This window comes from Xyrauchen texanus, chromosome 24, assembly GCF_025860055.1.
Source record: "Xyrauchen texanus isolate HMW12.3.18 chromosome 24, RBS_HiC_50CHRs, whole genome shotgun sequence".
Taxonomy (NCBI): Eukaryota; Metazoa; Chordata; class Actinopteri; order Cypriniformes; family Catostomidae; genus Xyrauchen; species Xyrauchen texanus.
This window is the reverse complement of record NC_068299.1, coordinates 12,658,626-12,681,636: the sequence shown is the minus strand read 5'-3', so window position 1 is coordinate 12,681,636 and position 23,011 is coordinate 12,658,626. Positions and strand designations below refer to the sequence as shown.

At 39.2% G+C, this 23,011-nt stretch overlaps 2 protein-coding genes across 2 annotated transcripts in view; one reads left to right on the top strand and one right to left on the bottom strand.

Moving 5' to 3' along the window:
* The window catches only part of LOC127618298 (neurofilament medium polypeptide-like), a 741,913-nt gene that overhangs the window by 103,101 nt on the left and 615,801 nt on the right, over positions 1-23,011 (top strand). The window lies entirely within an intron of this gene.
* LOC127618274 (leucine-rich repeat transmembrane protein FLRT3-like) lies at positions 951-13,608 on the bottom strand. The gene is made up of 3 exons (XM_052090649.1): positions 13,345-13,608; positions 5,249-5,998; positions 951-4,159 (listed from the first exon to the last, which is right to left on the bottom strand). The coding sequence occupies exon 3, from the start codon at positions 4,130-4,132 to the stop codon at positions 2,183-2,185; it is 1,950 nt and encodes a 649-aa protein (XP_051946609.1). The 5' UTR covers positions 4,133-4,159; positions 5,249-5,998; positions 13,345-13,608; the 3' UTR covers positions 951-2,182.

Here is a 23,011-nt window from a genome sequence, read left to right as displayed (position 1 = left end):
ACAACATTCACAAATGTGAACCCATGCTGAACCAGCCACTCACAGAGGGTGTTTACTTTAATTTCAAGCTGATGTGATATATTTGGAACATGGGTAGGTTGAAGTATACTTAAGGTTTGGATCTGACTTGTTGCTTTTAAAGGCACCGTGAACTGTAATTAAATCTTGGGGTGTGCATCTATGTGTGAGCATCTGTGCCCCAGCACGTTTTCTCTCTCATGGCCCACATACATGTTGAGTCTATGTGTATCAGACAATCTACTCATAAACTACATATGAATGGAAGATATATATATATATATATATATAGCCTTACATATAAAAAAAAAGCCAGTCCCCTTTTTGATAGAATTTTTATAGAATCAGTTATTTGTTTGTCGAATGTGCATGCGTATTAGCTGAACCAGCACAATAAATTATGATACCATTGTTGTCAGATTTTGTGTTGAACATATGTTATTTTAATGTAATCTTAACCAGTGAAGAATTCTGTCTTTTCCCATTGAAGTAAATAGGAGCTGTTCCAGTCTTAAAGGGACTTTGGAGGCGTGCTCGGTGCCTATATATACCTGTGTAATTTCTACCCAAGTCATTGTGGAAGTGGGGTGCCCCAGCAGAGCCAGTTCCATCCTCCTTATGCTATATAGCCATTAGATATGTACATCTCCCCCTGTGGCTGCGGGATACATCAAATCCAGCACAGCAGCTCTCCAATGGCCTCATTTAGCTTCTGTGCCATTCTCGCTGATATTTCCCTCTTGGGCCAATCAGTAAGTCATACACGGCTTAACCACACAAAAGAGCACTTGCAGCCCCAAGTGGATGCTGCTCTGTGAAGAAGCCTATGCATGCTTCAGATGAAGATTGTGAGAATAGTCCATGCTAAGCTTTGAGAGATTAAAAATAAACTGGAAAAAATCTGTTGGGGAAAGGAGACCACCGAGTTGGGTTTTATCCACTTTTATTTTGCAATATGACCAGTATCCTTTCATATTCAAGTGTGTATGAAAAAAGTTGTCACTGATTTATTTTTTTGAAAAAGCTAAATACAATAAGCATTGGATCAAGGCACATACAAGACTGGCCAAAGGGCATACAATGCACTTTGGTCTTCTGTTGTAAAGAACAATTAACTTTCAACAGTGGCAACTTAAAAGTGGCTTGAACTAGAAAAAAATCAAATAATACAAAGAATCATATGAACAAAAAAATTGTTGACACTTTATATTTCAAATAGAAAAGAGCCCAAATGTATTCCTTGCCATATTTATTTCTGCCCAGAATGTTTATTTTGGAGAGCAATGTTTAGAATGGCATGTGGTTAACTTTACTGAGGATATGGTAAATGTAATTTCCCCTTGCTCACTTGAACGGACAAATCAAGATTTTTCTTGTGTTTTAGCCGTTCACTCTGATTTGACTGAAAAATAACCTCTCATTTGATCTGTGTGCTTCGTTTGCTGTGTGCTGGGGCAGAACAGTCTGGCTGAGGCACAGGATTTGGATTCTGTGCTGTGTTGCTGCCTCTCCAGGCCAGAGAGGAAATAATGAATATCTGCTTCCTAAAAACTGCAGAGACGTAAAGCCTGACAGCATTCTGAAAAGGGCAACAGGGATTCCTCACGAAACCCCAAGGTTTCTGTGGTACCACAATAAGTGTGTGCCAGCCCTCCTCAGAATTAAACACTTTAGTCTTTAATTCTTTTGATCAACTAAGCCCTATATTCCTGCAGTCTTTTTTGTAGTATTTTTATTCCACTGACAGCAACATAGCTTGACAGCAACATAATTTTACCTGTGCTTATACTACATGGTTTTCTAATATCTGATTGTTCAACACAGCAATGAAAACCCACTTTCACAGTTGACAAGTCATCATATTTCAGTAGAGCACAAATATTTTTTAATTGGTCTAAACCATAAGTAAAGGAAGTACAGTACAAATTACTACAAATTTCTAAAATATAGAATTGCAGTTTGTGGCAGCACACACTGATGGATCAGTGATGGCCTGCAAATGGAACCTTTTCTCCTTTTAATAAATTGTCCTTAAATATAAATTATATAGCAAATGTACATTACGATGCTTTCTCAGTCTTTTCAATCCAGTGTTTTGCAAAATACCAAGCAGTCTTTGAGTCACTCATTCACAATACAATGTCTATGTAATCTGTGCACACTATCATGAATGAGAGTAATCAGAATCTGGTATTCCACTGTCTCTGTAGCTTCTGTTGTTGATGCTGTTGTCACTGTGTGGACTCTTGTAAAGGCTTAAGCCATTGGGAGGAAAAATTGTGTGTATCACAAACTCCTCCTTAGACACCGGCATGTGATTTATGGGTATCATTTGAAAAGAGGTCTCTCTAATCTCCAAAATGGAGTTGTCCTTCTTTGTCCCAGCTTCGGCATAATCATCCTTCCTCCTTCGACCTTTGTTGTACGTGCAGTTCCTGGAAAATAAGGAACCATTTCTATGGACATACCAGCACACCAGGGCCAACATGATGATGGCCAAAAGGGCCACAGCCCCTCCTATAATAGCAGCTAAAGGCAGATTGGAATTTTTGTAAGGCTCTTTCTCCTGCTCCCTGTTCAAGGTTGTGGTGGGATTGTATGCTTTGAGAGAGCCAGTCTCGGTTTCTATGCAAACAGGTGTCTCATCTGACAGGTAAATGTTGCTTGTCTCCATGGGAACCATGCATATCCGATACGAGGATTCAGGCTCCAGAGCTGTAAGCAGGTACTCTGTTCTTTCCCCTTGCACAATGGTCTCAGTTATGGATCCAAAAGCAGGACTGTGGCCCAGCTTTAGCCAACTGAGCCTCAGGGCAGTCATGGGCTGAGATACTCTCCAAGAAATGTGCACTGTCTCAGCGCTACTGGATTTGACACTTATCGTTATGATCTTTCGACTGGATGGTGTAGTGCTACGATAGTTTCTACCCAGCTCTGACCCCTTAACCACAGGTCTTTTTGTCACATAAGAGGGCCACTGGGGTCGAGAAGGTGGTAGTGTGTTAGAAACTGTGCTGGTCTCATATGTTGTTGAAACCTCTGTTTCAGAGCAGCCAAACAGTTCTGTTGATAGATCCTTGATAGCCATACCTTTGACATTGTCAGGGCCCTGGCACATGAAGCCACGCACATTGACTTTAGATGGAAGACTTCGCAGCCAGTCTCGTACCCACTTCATCCTGCAGTTACAGTACCAGGGGTTGTTGCGCAACAGCAGCTGGGTAAGGTTATCCAGGTCATCAAATACCCCCATAGGCAGGCTGCTCAATTTGTTGCCTGACAAATCCAAGCGGTACAGTTGTCGCAGAAAAGCAAAGGCACCTGCTGGCACGTGGTTGATGTGGTTGTCTTGAAGATTTAGCTTCTCTAGGCTCATTCCCGGCAGGTTGGCAGGTGGGGACGTAAGGGAGTTCCGTACCAATGAAAGCTCTGTCAGGTTGACTAAATTCACTAAGGCCATCTCCCCAATGCCCCTGTTGTTCAGCAGGTTACCATCCAAAACTAGTCGTTTCAGGTTTATAAGGTCCTGCAGGGATGATTCAGAGATAGATGAGATACGGTTGTCGTCAAAGCGAAGCTCTTCTATAGTCATTGGCAGACCAGGCGGTATCGTGCTGAGGTGGTTCCGTGACAGGAAGAGCAGTCTCAAGTGGTTGCTGTCCCGGAAAGCACCCTCTTCGATGCTGACCGCTGACACTGAATTGTCATCAAGGTGTAATTCCTCAATAAAGGGAATCTGTGCCAGGAAGGCATTGGTTATCATCCGGATATTATTCTCCTGCAAATGAAGTTCCTTGACATTCAGTGGCAGGTTGGTGGGAAACTCATCCAGGTTGTTGCAGTACAGGTAGATTTTTTCGACTTGATTTAGTCGACGCAGATCTGTTGGGATGCCTGCACTTTTGATGCGGTTATTCTGGAGGAAAAGTACTGTAGCATTCTCTGGGATGCCTGAGGGGATGGAAGTCAAATCTCGGTCATTGCAGTAGATGAAAGTACCATCACACCGGCACTGCGAGGGGCAGGAAGCTGAGGTCAGCAATGGATTGGCCAGGCTGAGCAAAAGCCCGACTCTGATGAAAAGGGCAAAGATGGACTTGTATTTCCATGCCATTGCTAATGTCCTCTTTCTGGTTGTTGCCTTTGGAGAAAAAAGAAAAGTTTCAGACATTCTGAATAAAAGGCAAAGCCCTGCTCTAAATAATAGCTTTATTATGTATGGTGCCTGCAGTGCCTTTTTCAAAGTAAATGATTTGATTTAAGACAAAGAATTATATATTTCTGCTGTTGAATTAATGAAAAGAGGCTATTTAAAATTCCAATGACTTGAACAAATGAAAAAACTATGGTAGCGAGACATGCCTGGGGTGTTTATCTTGATTTAAATCATTTTTCAGGATATATCAAAACAGTACAAATTAATGAAAAGAAAGAAAGAGGGATTAGAGAGAAAAAGCGGAGGCAAAAGGATAACTCAGGGGTTCAAAAGCAAGTCTAACTGAAGTGAAAGGATATTCCCAATCAGCCGTGGATATAGATAACAAATCCTTAAACCCACAAGATTTTATTGAATGAAATGCCTGTGTGCTAGAGGTTTTTATCTTTTTCTGTGTGTAATGTAATCGCATGCTCTTGTTGATTTACACATTTCTGCAGTTAGCCAGTGCATTTTAAGGCTGCTTTTTATTGCTGAAAACTGTCCTGGTAGAACAAAGTCAGGCCTTGTTGCATTAATTGTTTGCTTGCTTTTTTGCCATGACTTTCTGCAGAATCTGTATCCACTGTAGGACATGTCGGAGTAATCCTAGTTTTCAAAGGGTGTGGAAGATTGCTACTTAAAAGGAAATGAGAAGTGTTATGAGTTTTACCTGACAAAATTAGATTAGTTGTAAAGACATGACTAAATTTTGTGGAAATTGACATTGCCATCAAACAGTGAGGACAGTCCAATTCACATGACATATATTTTTAATGAGGGACCATGGGAGATGACAAAAAAATATCAAGACAAACTTAATCTAGCCAACGCCTAAATTACAGACTGATTTTCTACAGTGCATATCATTTTCTGAAGCTACTGAAGTGTGCCTGCCTCTTTTTATTTAAAGTAGCTTAGTTCTGATCTATGACTTAAATTTCACAATCTCCTTGTGACCTGTATCCCACAGATCTATTATTAGAAGAAACACATCTAAGCACAGCAAGACACAAGCATCCATATTTGTCATACCTGATTTAGAAATGACGGTTAATCCTCTGATGCAGCCCAAAATCCAATGAGGCTTTAAGCGCCTCTTTCAGTTCTTTTAGAAGATGTTTGTCTGTCTTGTCAAAGGGCTTTGGTTATATCCTGACCAAGCTGGTATTTGTCGAACTGATCCTTGTTTGTACCGCTGACCTCCTGTCTTGTATTGCAGTGTCCACAGTTCATGCAATCAAAGGCTTTGCCATGGTAGATAAAACCATAAATAAAGCCCCTCTGCATTCACACAGACCTTAGGCAGCCATCTCCTGTGCAGGCATGTGATTCAGTGCAATATTTAACTACAAAAAAAATGACTAAAACAAAAAAGTAAGGTCCCTACTACGTGCAAAAACCCCTTATTTTGTCGCCATATAAGTTGCGCTCCCTAATCAGGCCCTTTTGTTTGTAAAGCAGAGTCCTCTATCAGAAGTTAACTGCTCCTGTATCTCCTGAAGCAGACTGGTCATGGTGTTAAAGCCATAAATCGGACTGAGCCCTGTCTGCCTGCAGTACTGTGGGCTCAAATCCAGGGTGGTTCGGTTCTGAAGTCCTGCCCTAAAGTCAGCCTGGGATCCTGTAGCCTTGCTCCTGGCCCGAACATGAATAAAGTATCCAGCCTAGTGGCTTGTAAGCAGAATCTTCTGTGCTGCAATAGCACTCCGCCTCTCTGGCTCTCGTTTCACGAAACCTGTGCTTGACGTGCAGACGCCCACTCCTTCTCACATGCTAAACTTCCTACCAGCAAAGAGAGGAAAAACAAGAGCCAATAAGAGCAAATTCTGTATTATTGAAAGCATGTCAATATCGATTGAAAAACGTCATTAATGTCGGATAAAGGTAAGAATGGTATGTGGCCTTGTTGAGGATGAGTTATTGACTATGCATAATATGCTGTTAGGTGGTGTTTATTTAATACTGATGATCGTGCCAAGGCTGATATTGAGTCAGATAACGATGCAGCCACCTGCAATTGTCTTTCGAATAGAGCAGTTTCATGCTGTCATCAACAATGTGCCGGTTGACGTAAACAGATGGCTCTTCTATTATTGGGGGAAAATATTTTTGCAATTTCATTTGTTTCCTATTTTTACAAACACCTAATATAAAGTAGACCACAGATTCTCTGCAGATTGGACCACTGCATTTAAGACCGTTATCAGATGGGAGAGAGAGAAGGTGAGATGGCTATGTGGTTGAAACTGGAATTTGAAAGTCCCCTAAGCTTATTGGGTTTCTATATATGAGGGGATTTATATGCCTCTGGTTAAAAAAAAAAATGCCCAGGGCTGCAGTCCTTTTGATAGTGGACACTGTTTGTGAAACCTGGATTAGTGGAGATGTTGAAGATTTTTATATAAACCTTTCTTTTTCGTTGCTTTAAGCCTGTGATGCAGGCTAACCATGTTCATTGCGCTGTCAGCCACTAACCCGAACACCGTCACCCCTCCCAATCCTCTCTGAGGAAATGGGAGAAAAGAATTCCTTTTGCATTAGAAAGGAAACAATCTGTGACAATGTCTGAAGACTGCTCCCTCCTGCCACGCTAAATTCCCCATACAGGCTGCACTTTCTAAGGTTTCAAAGTGGCTGATTCTGCCTAAAGAAGAAAATGCTCAAGAAGGAGAGGGTGAGGGTAAAAATAAGAAGGGTACAATCACCATTGTGGCTTTATAAATGTGAAGCTTATTGTTGCTGAGGTGCTGAGCAGGCAGCAAAGATTCCTGCGACTGGTCCGCCAGCACCTGAATGCAACCCTCTCGCACTGCTCAAAAATGTACATGTCAGATGAACATGGCATAGCTCATCTCACGCACTCCTAAATATTCAAACGGGATTCTCATGCAGCTCACCTCCGGTGGCCCCAAGGAGTTGTTCATGCTGCACCTTCCGTGCCCTAATTGCCCACAGTACAACTTTCCTCTTACACTGAGTGACAACATACATTTCTAACCTCCAAACCTAACGAATGACAGTCTGGGTGTGTGCCCTTGCCTAAAACCCTTCCAGTGACCTGCTGATGGTAACCTTCCTGTACAACACAAGGGGACATGCCAGGCAACTCTGAAACATTTAACAGTTGTAAACAATGACAAGGAGAGATTAGGGAATTGAAGGCCCTGTAACTTGATTACAGGTCTCGCCAGGACAGTCTAATAATATACCCCATCCTTCTGTTGAGCCTAAGTGCTCTGTGCGCCTGGTATTGTATTAGTAGATTAACACGAGCTCTGAAATGGCAGCTGTGACCATACTTTTAAGAACTTTTAACAGGTGATGTGTGACAGGGCACTTTTAGTATGCTTAGCAAGACAGAGTAAATTCCATGTAAATTCAAGAAAATAAGTACTTTGCAGGAATAGTGAATAGTTGGTTAGTGATTGGTATCCAATGTGTAGGATGAATTGCTCCTACATTATGTATTACATTCAAAATCATTGCCAAGCACAGAAGCAGGAGGAAAAAAGTTGTGAATTCTTTTTACACAAGCCGCTTTGGTTTTCTCACTATAATAAGCCCAAATATCTTGTGGAAAGTGTTCTCTACAGGGTTCACTTACAGGTAGCTGTGTTTTTCACAAGATCGTACTTTTGAAATAGCACAAGTGTCATATGCTGGCCAATAGACTGTTATGGCCATAAAGGTCAAACAGAAATATAGGGACGAGGTCTGCATCTCGATAGTCATGCAAACCATGATCAGGCTGCATGGTCGAATGCATTATTATTTCTTTGTTTCCCCCAGCTACTGTGGCAGTGCTCTTCAGTGAATTGTTCACTACAAGGCAAGCATAAGGTCCCAGGCCTTCCCAGGCCTTCACTATAATACTTTACTGAACTCCTTTCACTTAGAATTATTCGCTTTTTCACATTTGGTTAAACCAGTGGTTCTCAACATTTTTTGATGAACGCCATCCTACCCCCAATCATTTGAAAGCAGAGACTTTGTTGAACAAAAAAGCATAAAACACAAAACTCAGTATTTGTGATATTTGCCTAATTTGCTTGATGCAACTTCGATGCATTGCCTAAGTTTTGTTAATATACATTCAGCAGACTTACAGGTCATGAATGTGAGATCAAACCTTGCGTTTCTTGAATTCAAACAGATAGAGGGCTATATCTGGGGCCTATAAAATGAAAATGCGAAGAAAGAAACCAATAATAAAAGTGATAATATATTTCAATAATAAGTGAAAAGACTAATAATATTGTATATTTTGTCCCACTGAAATGCTCGTTCTACATTACAGCATTGATTTTTAGTTGGAAGCAGATGTAAATTTACTCGTATCAACAAAAGTTTATCTATAACAAGTAATCTATAAAAAGTAAACCAGTTATATTTTCTTACACTCAAACAAAAATATTTTAGCCTATTTATGTTTTAGGATTTACTCTCTTCTATTTAAATGTACATTTATTCATTACTTTTTATAGTTTTATGGTATTTGTAACAAGACCATAGTAAGCAAGCACATGGAAGCATGGATCTTCACTAGCATGGTTAGATTTAACATGATATCTATAAAACAACAATGGCATTTTTTTAATTATTAACATTTGAACTACTCTAAACACATGTAAAAACCTATACATATTTAATAATTTAATAAATACAAAATAGAAATATTTATGAGTTGTAACATACATTCATTATATTCCCTCACTCTCCTAATGTAGCCTATGACAAATTTAATAAAGCTGAAGTAGTGATATGATAATATTTATTATCAATCTATTTCTCCCTGAGGTCCACTTAGTGTGACTAGTAAATTCAAGGGTGGTGATTTAGAATTCTGTGCTGAATTCAAATGGTTTACTCTCTCGTGCCTTGCTTGACACTGATTCTCTCAGAGATGCGAGTTTAAGAGCTTGTGACCGGTCTGTATGTAAAAACACAACTTCTTTGCCTTGCACTGCTCTCCATTGAGATGTATCCATCTACAGAGCCATACAGGTGCATTAGCCATGGTTGTGCCTCTGCCTATGTATTTGACGCTGCTAAACCAGATACTTCAGATGCATCGCTAGACTTCAAAATCAGATGAACCGCGGTACAAAGGCGTACCAACACGTATAATTGAGAACCAACTGATATAGGCCTACTCCAAGTCTAGATAAAAAAAACAATTTTGATTATTTGATTATTATGAGTGATAAGCGCCTCCCCATTTGTAACCTAGCGACCCCCTCTACTAATTTGCTCTCAGTGCCCACTAGCATCCTTTGACTGCCCCCGTTGAGAACACCTGGGTTATACCTTCCAGCCCCCCATCCCACCCCACTGCTCATAGCCAAGGAATGTGAAGTGACGGACACCTCTCACTATCGTTCTAATAGGCCGTGTTTCCCATTAGGAGATCGTTCTAATGACCCGGGCCTGCTTCTGCTCCATTGCTCTGTATTGATGATGTTCAATCGAGCATCCTGGTTAAAAAGCCACTGTAGCCACAGCTACCTTTGTTTGTTTAGTGTCTTAAGTTCAGAGTGCAATGGTTGATAGAGCACTCTGAAATAGGGTTAAAAATGCAGAAGGAAAAAAGTACCTGGTTTTAAACGCTATCTGAAAGTGATTCTGCAACAAGAAGTGAAGAGTATTAGTATTAGTATAAGTATTAGTTTCAAAGAGCTACAGAAAAGAGTACTTTTCTAAAAGCAGCACAAAGATTTGATTACAGGGTCAAGATCTTCCTTAAGGCTATCAAGATCATTTTGAACTGCAATACTTGTAAATGCATATAGAGTACGTGTGTACACATTATATTAAACATATTCATTTTAAATGATTATCAGTTAATGTTAATGGTTTAATGCTTTATCTATAGATTTTTGAACAAAGATGTACTTTTGCATTTGGGGAAATTCGTTTATGTCTGAGATGTTTTCTATTAGATCCCAAAAATGCTGTCACGTTTGATCAGTTGCTATGCATGAAGGAAGGCATTTAGGATTAAATTACATTTCCACTGCAATCTTTATTGGAAGGTCCTGAGCTATGATTATGAAAAACGGCTCTGTCTTTTTAAATAGATAATAGATTCTGTACCCCATGCAGGATTGGAACTAAATGCCTCTCTTTGTTATGTTGTATAATGTTATGTTGAAGCATATCAAGCCCGGAAACCTAGTGGGCCGAGAGATGAAACATTTCTGCTCACATATTTGGAAAGAGAATGACGGTTTAGACATGGTTTAAGCATTAATTTAAGAGCTGGCTATTGTGTTAGAGGTTCCCCTCTGTGTGCGGTTTTGGGACAGATGATATGCAGGTTTGTCCCTTGCTGGCGTTCAGACAGCAAGAGTGTATTCTAGGGGAGACAGGGGGTCTCTTTCTTTTGTACTGCACTGAAAAGAGAGTGGTTTGCGGCAGCTGCACTGTTTTTCCCCACTTGGGGGTGGTAAGTGCTGCTGTATCAGGCCTGAGCCTGGCAGATACACAGACACACACACACACTTGGAGGCTGAGCTAGCGCTTTAATTACCACATTTGTACCCCCTGCCAGGGTGCAAGGGGCAGCAGTTTCTGGACAAGGGCAAAAAGACTTGGTTTGATTTACAGCACTGCACTTTACTTGTTTCCACCCCAAAGGGGGTAAATTGTATCCTCATGAAAGCCTTTTCTGTTTGCACTTTCTTACAGTAATTTGCTACGTAATCAATGTCATTTAGGAAAGTATATTTTAGAGGGAGTTTTAAAAATAGGTCATTTTACGTTTCAGAAAAAGAACATCTAGGCTATATTTCGAAGGTTCATTTTAATGAACGGCTTCACCGAGGTCAGAGGTTGTCTGCCAACATGAGTGAAGAATTCTACTAGACGATTTGGTTTTGTCCTTGGCACAAAAGGGTGACAGACTTTTTTATAAAGGCCTGAAAGACGTGACCATTTAATGTTGACTCTCAGCGAATGCCACGGACCACTGGGTTTAGCCTCAGGCATTTGTAGCTGGGAACAAAGAGTGCTGTCCATCTGGCTGCCAGTAAACATATACTGCATTGATGCTTGTGTTTTTGTATTGAAATATAGAAAATGTGACATTCCTGCCTATTGGTATCTTAAGGAAGACTGGTCTTTGTGGTATGTTTCATTTATTTTAAAACTCTGAGGTGTGGTGTTTGAAAACCGCTCATGCAAATTTTTTAAGTGAAAAGAAGGCCAAAGTGCTTTGACACGTCTAACAAAGAACAATGTATTAGTTCATTTTATCACCCTCTTTACTTAGTCAAAACAGCCCATTTGTGTTGGTCAGGTATTATTATGCTAAAATAACAAACCTCTTCGAATACACACTGTCTTTTTAGTGTATTTGCACATATGAAACTTAAAAGCTGGGGAGAAATAACTTGATCTTTAGAAGTAAAAGTGTGTGATCAAATAAAGATTCAAAAAGAACGTTAACTTGAATCTTTCATACCGTAAACTCAGACTTTTACAGTGTGGATATATTTAGGCTTATAAAATGATTAAATCAGGCTAAATCTGAAGGCATGGGTTGTTATCATCATTTTACAGTCGCGCTCTCTTTTTATCTGCTCAAAACTATTATTTCAATCTTAAGTTTTCATACTAACAGATAAGAAGGCTTATCTTCAGATTACTTGTAAGGGTATACTTAAAAGAGAAAATTCGTTTGATGGGTAAATCTTGAAGCAGCTGACAGCCTTAGATCTCATTACTGTGACACACACACACACACACACACGTCGGTGCGGCTATCCTTATGACTACTCTTCATAGACATAATGATTTTAACACTGTACGAACTATAGATTCTATCCCTGTTTTTTTAAGCGATCTGAATTATGGGGACACTAGAAATGTCTTCATAAACCACACCTTTAGCATAATACCCTTGTAATTACAAATCAGTAACATAAACACCCGCCCCTCCCCTCCACACACACACACACACTGTAAAGCAAGGCGCAGATTTATTACAAGGTAATCTTTACGTTAAAACAATCGCGGGAAAATTTAGAACGCTTCATAATAACGGACTATGCTGTGTGTATTGCAAGCGCGCAACCAATCGTTCGTTGATGATAATGGCTGAGTTCTAGGCTATCGTCTCGTCGCTCGCTTGCAGTGTACTTGGGGACACCGAACGCGTTTTTGCGTCCGCCTGCGTTTTTTTTTTTTTTAATTTTTTTTTTTTATTATTTATTTTGTTAACGTTTTTTTTTTTTTTTTTTTAAATGTTGTAAACGCGTTGGAAGGACGTATTTGGCCGTTTCTATTAGTTACGGGGCGTCTTTTTATTTTTCGCAAAAACGCGTTATGAACGGCCCCTGTGGATGCCAGGCTCCGTATCCCCCTGTTTCGCCAATTCTTTATTCAAATCACTCGCTCGTCGCGGTTCCACAGCTCAGGTTCGTCATTATTTAGTAGGCTAGACATCTTTCAATTTTTAATCGACATCTGATCGTTTAGTTCGTAATACCCTTCTCGTAAAAGAACATTCGATTTAAGACGAAAAGTAAAGTTTGTGTTCTCGCTGACTGCGCGCTGTAAAAAAATAAATCTGCATCGCGTTTTCCCCCAAACAGGGTTGTTATTTTTTTTTAATTATTTTCCCCACTTAAGAAAAAAAAAAAAAAGATAAATCCTTGCAGATTGTATTCGGTCTGACGATTTAGCGGAGGATGAAAAGGAAAGTTATGCGTCTTTGGTGCGTTTATTCTGCATGCAACTGCGCTTAAAATGTTTTGAATTGTTTGAGATGCGCATCGATTCCTAAATTGCAAATGAGGTGCTCTTATATTCTACCCTATTGGATTTAATCGCCACTCTACTTGTGTGTGTTCCAATTGCTGTAACATTCCCTTCAAATCCCCATGGGTCTTTCTACAGTCGAGATAAAATGCAATAACTGGTAGTGCAAACAAATGACTAGAAATCTGAAAGTTCCGAAGCAAACTTGAAGCTTTGTAAGTGACTCTGAATGTATCCTATGCTTTGCCTATGTAAGTGAAATATGCAGATTTGTTCTAAATGCATAATTTGAAGGTTTTTGACCACCTTGAGACGATGGTTTTCAGAAGGGAAGTGGTTAAAAACAGCCCAAAACAAAACAGACTTACCAGCCAAAGCAGTTATTCAAAAAGGGAAAATCAAAAATGTATATCCTCACAGAAAAAAGTCACTCCGCAGGATAAATCCAATATGTTGGATAGATGATTTCAATTCCCCAAAAAAGAGCCCCGTGTCAGAAAGGCTCAGTAGCACCAGTGGTAGCAGGGTGTGTTTTTATTTCCACACACACTTGAGCACACACACACACTCCTTTGGCTCAGAAAGAGAGAAAGACAAGATAGAGGAGACCGCGGAGCTGGTCAGCTGCCTGGAGCTCACTACAAGTGTGAGGTTGCATCTTCCTCCAGCTCTGCCTCAACACAGCGCTGATGTCATCTGGGGGCGGAGCTTGCAGCTCTGCCTCTCTTCCTTTCCTTTGACTCACTCTCTCTCTCCCCCTCGCATATCAGAATGTGGACTGTAGTCCCACTAGGGGGAGCAGGAGTAAGGAAAATGAGTGTTGAACAGATTGATTGGGCACTTTACGTGTTTGCGTTGAGAAGGCCACCAGAAGCATTATTTAGATGAGGTGTGTGTGTGTGTGCGCGCGTGTGTGTGTGTGTGTGTGTGTGTGTGTGTGTGTGTGTGTGTGTGTGACAATTAAGTAATAGGGGTTTATATGTGTAAGATGCAGAGAAAAGGCATATAAATTTATCAGCTGTTGGTGTGCATTTATTTAAATCCAAGCAATGCTCTCTCTCTATCTCTCTCTCTTTCTTTTAGTGGTCTGTCTGTGTAAGAGAGAGTGGCGTAAATGGCTTCTGAGTTTCACATCACATTATGAATTTTTAAGCTCGGAAGTCAGACGTTCTGTTCAGCCTCATTATGCTTATTAAGTATTAAAGTGCCTCCAAATGGTGAGTTTGCTCCCTCATAAAGCAGCTGTACAGACTGTGTGTCATCGTCTCCAAAGGGCTTTTGACGACCTTTGTACAGTCGGTTCCATCCTGACCTGAACGCACCTCTCTGCTGCCTTTGAATTAGCAGTTTTTCTGATCCATTTTTTTGGCAGATGGGATGTTGACGTCCTGTGGTGTGGAATGCTACACTCTAATTCTCTAATTATTGTGCAAGCAGTTTTATGACCATATTAATTAGGAAACTACTGTACATGAGGATATGTACTTTCAAAAATAATTTTGTCACACTGCGGGACCAAAGCACCTAAAATATTCACGTTCCTTTTACATTCACTGGGCGCCAGTAGTTTTGGGGCTACACAATAAAAAAAATAAATAAATACAAAAAAATTAGACAGAGACCAAAAATAAAAGCAAGATTATAGTGATCATTATAGTGAATAATAATAATGATTATATTACAAAAATAAGAGCAGTTTTCAATAATATTATATATTATGTCTCACCGGCATGCTCGTATATTAAGACAATAATTTTGAGTTGGGATGTATATGTAAAAAAATGATTATACTGGTATTAACAACAGTAAGGTTATCTAACATCTATAAAAGGTAAAAAGTTAACGCCTAATTTATTTAGGGCTAAATTATTCTGACAGTGCGACTGAGTTGGGGCTCCTTTCATCTGTTTCTTATCAATAAAGGTTCAGTCATCACTTTTTTTTAACAGTATCATTTGTAACAAGACCATGGGAACCAAACGTAAAAACGAAGAGTATAAAACAAACTATGTCATTTCTGTATTTAAAAACAGTACCCTAAATACATGTAAAATTATAAATACAAAATATTAACATTTAGAAACTGCCATAGTGGTAACAAAAATGTGTGATATTCCCTTATTGGAGCAAATTATACATTTATTAGAGCTGTATTAGTAATATAGTATTTATTATCGATATATTTTTTGCCTAAAGTATTAGTTAATGCAGTTAGTGCTACTATAGTAAATACATGATAATTGTTTATGGTGGTGATGTGTAAAAGTGTTCTAATTTATGTTTGTGCATTACTTTCAATGTTTTCCTGTTCACCTGGTCAGTGCTTTGTAGAATGTCGGGCCGTTTAAAGTGGTTTTAAACTGATTTACTCACCGTGGGTTTTCATAGAGGTTTGCTCTGGAGAATTCCGTGCTGAAATCAGATGGTTTCTGCGACTCGCACTGTGCTTCTCACTGGTTCTCGCAGCGCTGTAATGATTTACGCTCATGCTGCTCAGTCTGTTCATCTGGGTCATGTCTAGAAGGGAACCCTTTCTCGTCAAGTTCTCACACATGCGCATTCTATTATGATGCTATGGTGCTTTTGTTGCTCACCTCAGCGTATTAATGATAGAGAGCATTAAAAACTTCAATAATATAAATAATATAACATTATTGCTATTATTTCAGAGTGACTAATCACACTAGTTGTACATACCTGCCACACAGTGCAGCTACTTGCGCTCAAATAATCTGGTGGAAACAGAAAGTAAAGACAAACTGCATCTTTGCGAGTCTGTAAAAAGGGTATGCATGTGTTTTTTTTTCAGTTCAGACAACCTGGGTTCAGATCTGCCTCTTGACCCAGTTTTCCCCATTAGGTTACTCCATTCTTAATATTTTGATTTAGTACTATATAATAATAATAAATACTATTGATATAAAGTTGATTTCCTCGCTGTGATTTGGTCACTATAAAGGTCAGAGTGTTGAGTATAAGGTTTGTTCGGGGTAAAATTATGACATGCTCATAAACTGCTTTTAATTTTAAAAACATCATATGTGTTATACATTAATAAGAAGATAGCAACATATGTGCCGCACTGACGTATTTGGGGAAAACGAGAATGGGCAGTGAGCGCACTTTGTTCTGCAACGCGCACCTTCCCAGTCGAATCGCAAATAAAAAGGCTTACAAATATGTTCTCACTCAACCTATACGTCCACTGAGGTGCGGATGCAATCTTTGTTTTATTTAAATATAAAGTTTTATATGGGTAAAGTAGAACCCAGAACCTCTAGCGCAAAAGGGTGAATTAGTTACCACTAGACCACCCAGTCAAATGCTTAACAGAAGAACTGATTGATGTACTTCTCCAGTGACCAACAATACCTCATGTCCGACAGTAGCAGATGTAGAGTTAAATATTTATTTTACTACTTGAATTGGCTGTCAAGAATGACTATTCATCAAAACATACAATTTAAAATGATCCTTTACTAGCACTCCTCGTAGTTATGCTATGCCGTGTGAGAATATCATGAGTTTGACAAGGGAGGGATCCCTTCTAGACATGACTATTGATCTGGGTAGCGGATAGGGCTATTTAGTTCCACTTTTGATATGTTTACTGTTTTATATCACTTACGGAACACAGAAGCGCATGAACAGAGAGAGAAAGAGGGTGAATTGACCAACTCAGTAGTTGCACCAGTGCAACCTATAACAGAATTTAGTCACACCAGTGGGCAAAATGGCAGCAAAATGCAACCATTTAGTTGCAGCAAGGAGCCCTGATTCATAACAAATTTCCCTGAAATATTGATGATCATTACAAAGAAAGTTAATGGACATGTTACACATCAACAATACCTTGATGCAGTATATTCCCCACCTTGTGGTTAATGATGGCTTTTCAGTTTGGAAATGTAGATCACATACTAGTACTCCTATGTGACACAATTCTTATGATGAATCAAATTATAATTTTTTTTTTTGTTATTGGCATATCATTTTTCTGGCATGCTTTCCTTTCACTTTTCCCTGTCTTTGCTTATTTGTTTTTCCATTAAAGCAACTGATCAACCTGTCATAGCTTGGGTCAACCAGTGATCAAATGCTGGTGGCCTTCAGTTGAATAGATAAGGCAGAGGGTTGACCTGCTTTTACACCTGTGTGGCTTCTGCTTGTTTGCTAAAATGGTCACAACTTAAACTTTTATCATGTGCCAAACAGCACTCAGTAGAAGGTAGACCACTTTTACAGTTTTTGTTGTTGTTTATTGCTTCACTGCTATGGGGGAAGTATCTTACACTGGTATATAGTATACTGGTACTTGATGGAATATGATAAGAAATAGGATTTTGATAACATTAACAAAGATTAATAAATGCTGTAATAATTCATTAATCATTGTTGGTTTATGAAAACCTAATGTACTAACTAATGATTGCGAATAGAACCTTATTGTAAAGTGTTTATTTGCATTCAACACTGTTCTTGATCATGTACAATATGTTGTTCTATAGCTTCACAATAATCTCTTCTCTTGAAAGAGGGCAGTTAAGTAAATGTGCTACCCACTGTGGACCTTTACTGCAGGTCTAGGTGTCATGCTTTTAAGGGTCAAAGGTGGAGAAGCAGGGACAGTCGTAGGTGACAAGAGGTCACTGCAAGACATCGTGGGCAGTGGCACATCTGTCCCCCACCCCGGGGCGAATCACAACTCTGGCCCCTGCATCCGACCCTTCCGGCACTTTTCTCTCCTAAATCTGACTAGGCTCTGTCTGTCATCGGCCCTTGATTGACTCTTAGGCATACAAAGGGCCCCAGCGGAGGGCCTTGAGAGGGTCCGATTACCGTTTTTTTTTTTGTATATTGTTTGGGGAGCCTATGGCTAGGGTCATCTGTTGTTTGGGAGTATGAGGGTTCCTCATCGTTCCAAAAGGTGCCATTTTCTTTATCTCCTCCATCTCAATGTGTTTTGACAACAGACATGGCTTTGAATGAACTCAAACCCTTCTACTCTTGCTCCTCTCCTCTCGTTGGTTGCAGTTAAGGATAAGACGAGCATAGCTAAGTTTATTAAAGCACTTGATGCGGTTAAGTGCTAACAAGCGCGTTTGTAGTTCAGACTCTATAAGTGGACCCATGTCTGGAGAATGTCTGACCTCTGCTTTCAAGGATGTTCATGGAACATACTTGGCGTGACAAGCAAATAAGTTGCATTAAATTTGACTTTTGTTTACTGTTGTACGTTTCTTATATGGTGCTGTTCGTGTGAATGGAATTTTACGGTGTGAGTGTGTCAAAATCAAAGCCATGCCATAAGTTGCTCATTTCAAAGACTTGAAGAAGGGTTTGTCATTCTGATCTTTAAACCTCAAGTGTGTATTTCATGCCCTTGGCCCTTTCTCAAACAAACAATCCTGAGCTCAGTGCTGTGCTGTCCAGCTCTGGGAGTATTTTTCTTGTGTCGCACACACACATACTCCTGTTTACCTAGCTAAAATGGGGACATATCATTGACTTCTATTGTTTTTTAATAAGCTAATTAGAATTACTACATACTAACTCTAACCCTATAACATTTTTTTGTAAATTTAAAATAGAAAACATTATTTTTGTATTTATGAACCAAAAGCATATACATTTGCTGGATGTCTTCAAAATGAGCATGTCTCCAAAACTTGTTGTATTTTTAGCTGTTTCATCCCCAAAGGATGGCTTATTAAGTACACATGCATCTAGTATTTTAATATAAAGCTATCCATCCATCTAATATTTTAACACAAAGCCAATCATCCATCCATCAATCTTTTTGTCTGTCCGTCATTTATAATTTTCCAATTGGAAATGTCCCTGAAAGAGAGGTATTGTCAAATTTAGCTAAATTATGGGGACAAAATAGTCCCCAAAGTAAACCCACACACATTCTGTGCCCAGAAAGCATAGTTGAAGGGCTCACTGTCCTGAACCCATGCCAAATTAAAGACAACATGGAACAGCTTGTGCCAAATATCTGCTTTGTGTCTTCTTTTTTCTATATCCTTCTGCTCCATTTCCATAAACATTCACCACGGGTAATTAGTAGTGATCTCTCTGCTGTTGACTTCTCATCCTCTCTGCCACTTCCTAAGAGACCTCTGCAATATGGCAAAAATGTGGATTGGAGAATGGGGCCCAGCACCATGTTAAAATACCCTTGTTATGGCAGCATGATAGAGTGGAGCTAAATTATTTCCTGCCTAGGCTGCTAACATATTTTACTTTACAACCACCCCATTTTGAGATGGGACACTACCTTACATGACAAGTCAATACGGTCTTCTCTCTAACCCCTTTCTCCTCTAAAACAAAATAAAAAGCCAGATGTTTAGCATTAACTTCCCTTGCTCTTTGGAGACAAGGAATCTTCTATATAACAACAGCCTAACCAAACTGACTTCCTGCTGTTCGAACCCGAACCAGAGGCCTGAGTCAGCGGTCAGCACTCTTGTGTATTTGTGAGGAATGAGCAAATTCTCACAAATGGCCCTCTTGAGTTGTCTTCTCTTTTTTTCCCTTTGTGTTTGTCACTTGTTTTTCTAAGGCCACTCTTGTCTTGGCCGCAAGTATAGAGGGAGGGGTGGGGTGGTTGGTTGAGGCCATGGGGGGGTGGGTTGGGGTTGACTTGTCGACTGTGAGGACGCCTCTGGACCCCCAGCGGTTAATGAGCTTCGAAACAATGGTCTCTGATCAGATTAGATTGCCCCCCCACCCCCCCTTTTCCCAAAATGCTCTTTTAGCCCTATCAGTATTGAGACAGATAAAAGATGCCATCAGCACACAATGCATCCACAGTTTTGCCACTCTAACACTATAATGTAACTCACTCAAGCATCTCGCTTTCTTCCTCTCCACCATTTTACTATTTCAGCTCTAAATCTGTAATTAGCCAAACAACAATCTTCTCACTCCCTTTCAAATATAGAAGCCTCTCCCTCACAGTAGGAATTCAGCTGTGCGAATGTCTCTTGAGGACATTCTCTTTGCAAAAAGTCTCCACCATTAAAATGTACGTCAGTCCTTGCGCTTTGTCGTGGCAGTTGATTTTATATTCTTTGTTATCAACGGAAGCTTGCCGGAGGTTTTTGTTTGTTTCGCTCCTCAGAGAGGATGCAATGCCTAATGACATTAAAGATTTGCTGACACAACACACACACATGGAAATTATAGATAAGGTTGATAAAGCATTGTTAGTCATCACAGACCTGTTTAATCACACTGGTTTGGCTAGATTTCAGGAAGTCTAGTTTGGCAATGATTAAAGCTGTTCACATGAAGTTTATAATTTTGTATGCTTGGTGCCAAACAACAGTCTGTGCCTTTTGTTCATTTTCAGTTTTCATGAATTTTTATGAAGCAAAAATAATGGAAATAGGCTTCTCCTGGATCAATTTTTAATCAGTGTTGGTCTTAATTGAGCTAAATCCACTAAATTATTTTCTTTGTCTCCATTTCCTCATTTCTTGTTTTTAGAGTTGACAGAAACTGCTATTTACTAGTCCTCATAAAAACTTGCGCTGTTGCTGCCATTTCAAACAGCATACACTGAAAACTTTACTGCACATCTGCTGTGAATCAGTGCTGGAGAAGGAGCCCATTGTGTTTTCATGTTCTCTAAACTAAGCTCAAACAATGCACTTTGTGCTTTTTTTACGACACGTCTCACCTGGGTTTGACTTATGGTGTAGCTACAGTGGGAATACACCAGTGTATACAGCTTCAGTCTCATGTTCTTGTTAAACATTTGAGCAGTATTTTTAAATGGAGGAAAATCATTATGAACCTTGAAATATTGAATACCAAGTGGCTTCCACAGAACATTGAAAAGTGATTTGAATTGTTGTTCACTCAAAAATAACAATTCTGGCATTATTTATCTCATGCCATTCTAAGCCTTCATGCTGTTATTGTGTAAAAATGTAAAAAGAAAAGATAATTCTAATAATAAAAAACAAAGCGTAAAAGTAGTCCATATGACTAATTTGTGCTATATTCCAAGTCAAAATGTCAGTTGAAAATTACCATTAAGTTTGGCATCAATGTTGTTTAGGCATAAGACATGCTAGAACCAATAATGTTTTGATGTTGTCTTACATCCATGTTAGATTTTATAGCTAGGGCAAAGGGGAAGAATTTCAGTGAACAACTCTGTACAAAGTATCCACACATAATGAGTCCAAGTAAAGACTATTTTTATTTATTTATATATATTTTTATATTTAAATATTATTTATTCGTTTTTTTAAATCTGACAGACATGGTGACTATGAATTGTCACTTTATGGATCAGAACTGTTGAAAGGTTTTGTGTTCCCTGGAATAATAATAACAACAAACTGTTTGTAATAGCACAAGGGTGAATAAATAAGGACAGAATTGTTTTTAGGCACTGTGAAACAACATAGAGGCATTATTATGTGTTACCAAATGCCATAGCAACTTTCTTTAGCCATCAGTCAGTGTTGTAGTATTTGTGAAAAGGAAGAAGAACATTATAGATTGTTGTGTGTCTCTCTTTTAACTCAAGTGTTTAAGACTTTGGCTTTGAACCTTGTGCCCATAATGAAATTTGAGTCCTCCTCTCAGATCTGGAGGTGTTTTTCTTAACACCTCAGAAGCGTCTGTGTGCCTCAGTGTTTTTTCTTTCTTTTTCGAGCACTTGTGTGATTGCTGTATCAGATGTGTCCCTAGTCTTTGTGAAGAACGGCTCAAAGGCAGACAGGAATGGAACGTTGACAAGTAAATGAGGGGAACAGTTTAGCGCTGATGGCTTGCGTATACCTCTCACTTGAGCTTCTCCTTCCATTAGCGACCGTTGTTCCCAGTGAGAATTGGCAATTTGTCGCCATTGCTTGGGATGACGAAAGGTGAGGATTAAGGAAACTGGAGAAGGTTCCTCTTGGTTGCTTTTTATCCTTGAGTGAGGAACTATTATTTATGTTGTTTCCTATGGCCTTCTTAGAGAATATGGGGCTGTTTGTTCAAGTTTTGTCATAGTATAATTTAAACTTTGACTTTTGCCAATAAACATTCTTTATTAATGTGCCCGTTTGCTACAGTAAATAGACCCCTTTCACATCTCTTGTTTTGGAATGCAGAAGTCAACTATGTCAGGGTGAACTTCAATAAAAATACATGCAAAAATAACAAAAATAATTTTTGCATTGTCATTTTGCTCCAGCTATTAAAAAAAAATCCACTATTACATTTCCATGACTTTACAAAAGAGGAAAAAAAAAAAATCAAAGCAGTGGATTATGGCAGTCAGAAGAAAGAAAGATGCTAAATTTACTGTGACTCCCTTAGCAGCTGTTTTTGAAATCCAATTACAGTTGTGTTGACAAGTGTTCTTTTTTTATTTATTAAGTATTGACAAAAAAAGAATAACGATATAAGTGTCTTAAATGTTTAAAATATTTACAATATAATAAGTTTACTTTATATATGTGCTACTTTTGACAAACTGGGGCCCTGATCGGGAAGCAGAAAAACTGGCAAATCCAAAAGTCTACTTGCTGCCTTGAGACGTCACACAGAGACAACAACACATGGAGACTGTATCGCCTAGATATCACATAGAGACTGTGTCTATTCCCTGAACTACCAAAAACAAACCCCTCCCTAAATCATTTATGAAAAATCTGATTATGGTAAAAGTTGAAAAAAAAAAAAAACAAAAAAAACACACACAATGGTCTGCACATATATAGTGACTTTTTAACCTCAGTGGTATTCAAAGCTCTTTACACTTCGTCTCATTCACCCATTCACACACACATTCACACACCAGTGACAGCAGAGATGCCATGCAAGTTTGCCTGCCATTGGGAGCAACTTGGGGTTCAGTGTCTTGCCCAAGGACACTTCGGCATGTGGAGTCGTTTGAGCCGGGAATCGAACCACCAACCCTGTAATTAGTGGACAACCCACTCTACTACCTGAGCCACAGCCGCATCTTTCAACCAAAGCCCTAATTGTAAATGAAATTATTACAGATCATAGTCAACT